Source organism: Montipora capricornis, chromosome 6 (assembly GCF_036669925.1).
Source record: "Montipora capricornis isolate CH-2021 chromosome 6, ASM3666992v2, whole genome shotgun sequence".
Classification (NCBI taxonomy): Eukaryota; Metazoa; Cnidaria; class Anthozoa; order Scleractinia; family Acroporidae; genus Montipora; species Montipora capricornis.
Window position 1 is genome coordinate 34,921,292 of NC_090888.1, and position 2,500 is coordinate 34,923,791.

At 36.7% G+C, this 2,500-nt stretch overlaps 1 protein-coding gene across 2 annotated transcripts in view; it reads left to right on the plus strand.

The window, feature by feature from the left end:
- LOC138052014 (polyamine-transporting ATPase 13A3-like) overlaps positions 1–2,500 on the plus strand; it is a 55,014-nt gene that overhangs the window by 848 nt on the left and 51,666 nt on the right. For both annotated transcript variants that reach the window (XM_068898365.1, XM_068898364.1), the window contains exon 3: positions 768–902. In XM_068898365.1, the coding sequence (XP_068754466.1) occupies positions 768–902 (135 nt within the window). The remainder of the gene's footprint in view (positions 1–767; positions 903–2,500) is intronic.

A 2,500-nucleotide genomic window follows, 5' to 3' on the forward strand; every position in this document is an offset into this window, starting at 1 on the left:
AGTAACTAATTCAAAAACCTGTAAATCCCAATACAGTTACATATATTAGCAAATCAGTGAGTTACATATAATCTCTTTGCTGGCTGTCAGCACAGTGGGAAATAAAACAGGAAAGAGATTGACTATTGCTTTGTTAGTGAAGTTGCGGCTAAACATTTTAAATTCAAGTGAAAATGATGCTGTCAGAAAAAACCTTCAGTTAAATTCCTGTTTTTTTTTTGTGAGATAAAAAATGAGAAACAAGATAATTATGCATAATTTTAGAACTTAATTAGCTTTTTATGGTATCATGATAATATAGGTTCCATAGTATTTTTAAGTGTAATACATGACTCAGAACATGTATCTCAAATACTTTACATGTAGGTACTGCAGAAAGATACAGTACATGCAAAACTTCCCAAGTGTTCTTTTATATGTATTTGTGTTGCCTAGAAAATTTGATCATTTCGCATGTACATGTGCAAGACTTTTTTACGACAAACTCTAACATATCTGACCTGCAACAAATAATATTGATATTGCCATGCATAGGACTTGGCTTCTACATTGTAGAAAATAGTCCAGTTGGGTTGATACAATGGCAGGAATTGATTTACAAGTATGAGTTAAGAGTGACTAACTGTACATTTAAAAAAATAGCAATAATGCAAGCTCATTGTTCATATCAATATGACAAAAGGTTGATATGAACAATGAGTTTGCATTTTGTCGGCCATGGGGAGTTGTATATGAGTGCAAGGACATAGATTTTTTCTGTCTTTCAGTACATTTTGTATTACTTGTTGGCCTGCTGTTCTGGAGGATTTCTCCTCCTTGTTGCTTACTGGCGTCCAGATTGGGCTCTGAAAATGAAGTGCTCTTCTTGCTCTTTGAAGAATGCAACATGTTTACTCTTGAGGGTGAGTATTTTGCAGGGCCAAGTCTTGTAGGTTTAATGAGCAGAGAAAGTAGAAGCTGGATTCATAACACAACTACAGTAATGACCACTGTAACTGGAAAATTATCACTTTAACAAATAAAAAGGAGTTTGTGTAAGAATAGAGTTTCAGGATTATTAGTTTTGTACATTTATGGTTTTGTTATTGTGGAACACTGATTTGCACCTGTGATACCATGCAAAAATGCTGCACATCTTAAATCGACACTTTTGGAAAAACAAAAAACACCTCAAACATAATAATATTTTTAATTAATGACCAAAGGGATACGCCAAAAGGTACATGTAGACTAAATCAAGGGGCTGGTTGTCACTAAAAGTAATGCAGTCCAACACATTGAAAGAGGATATTGCCGAGACAGAGAGATAAAAAAGGTAGTAACGTTGCTGTGTAACGTAGCTGGACTTGTAATAAGTATAAGAGTCTGTGTGGATGAAAAGAAAGATTTTTAATCGTTGAATACTTCAGGCAATACTGCAATGAAAGAGGTAATTACTCAGGGCAGCGAGCACATTGCAAAGTACTGTCTCATTGGTCAACAACTACATGTATCACATGACATCATTAACACCCTTCCTTTTGTAAAGAAAGAAAAGATTCAAAACTAGAACAAAAAACACAAATCTTGCAATAAACAAGTCTTAAAATGTCCTTCTGAGAAACAAACACAACAACTATGAGCCCATGAACTGTGATGAAATTGGCACAATGTTCAAAGTCCTTAGGTTGAAATAAAACAGTCATAAACAGTTCAATGTTCTTGATTTAAAACTACTGTAAGTCATGTCCTTTAAACGAGTGGGTAGTTTGATTTGATGCCTGCTCCTAGTTACTATTCCTTCACCTGTTGGTGAGTCTTTCACAGGTGGTGGTACTTTTGGACTCAACTTGTGGAGTTGCCGTGTCTGTTATCACTTGTTTGGGTGTTGGTGTGGGTACATGTAGTTGTCTAAAGTCTTTCACCGGTTTTTCTTTTGGTAAGGTTGCAAAGTTGTGATGTTAGAATGCTCAGCCTCCACTTCAGGCATAGATGACGTACGTGTACACATGAAGCTGGAGGTTGGTAGCATTTCGTTAGGTGCCTGTGGTTTCTGCAAAGAACTCTACCATCCTCAGTGCGTACTGCATACGATCTCCATGCACTTGGTCTTTAACTTGAGTTTTCTTCGACTTTTGAGCATGGTTACTTGGCAACATAATTATTTAATACTGCACTTCCCTTGTGTAAAGGCAGTAGCCCTGAAGTGCATGTACATGTATATCAGTGGTGGTTGTAGGTTTTAGAAGACTTGTTCTTGTTGGAAGAAGTACACGTTCTTGTTTTCCTGCCACAAAGTCTTTGCACAGGTGAACTGCCTATGCCTTTGGTTGGGCTGTTCCTCCAGTCTAGAAGTGCTAAGTAAAAGTTGGTTCCAGCTTACTTAGATTTTGTCATTAGCAGCTTTGTTTTCTTCATGGCGTTTACTACATGGCGGTTACTTTGAGGATAATTGGGTGAACTTGTGACTATTTCAAAATTGTAGTCCCTCACAGAATCTCTGAACTCTTGCGAATCAAAG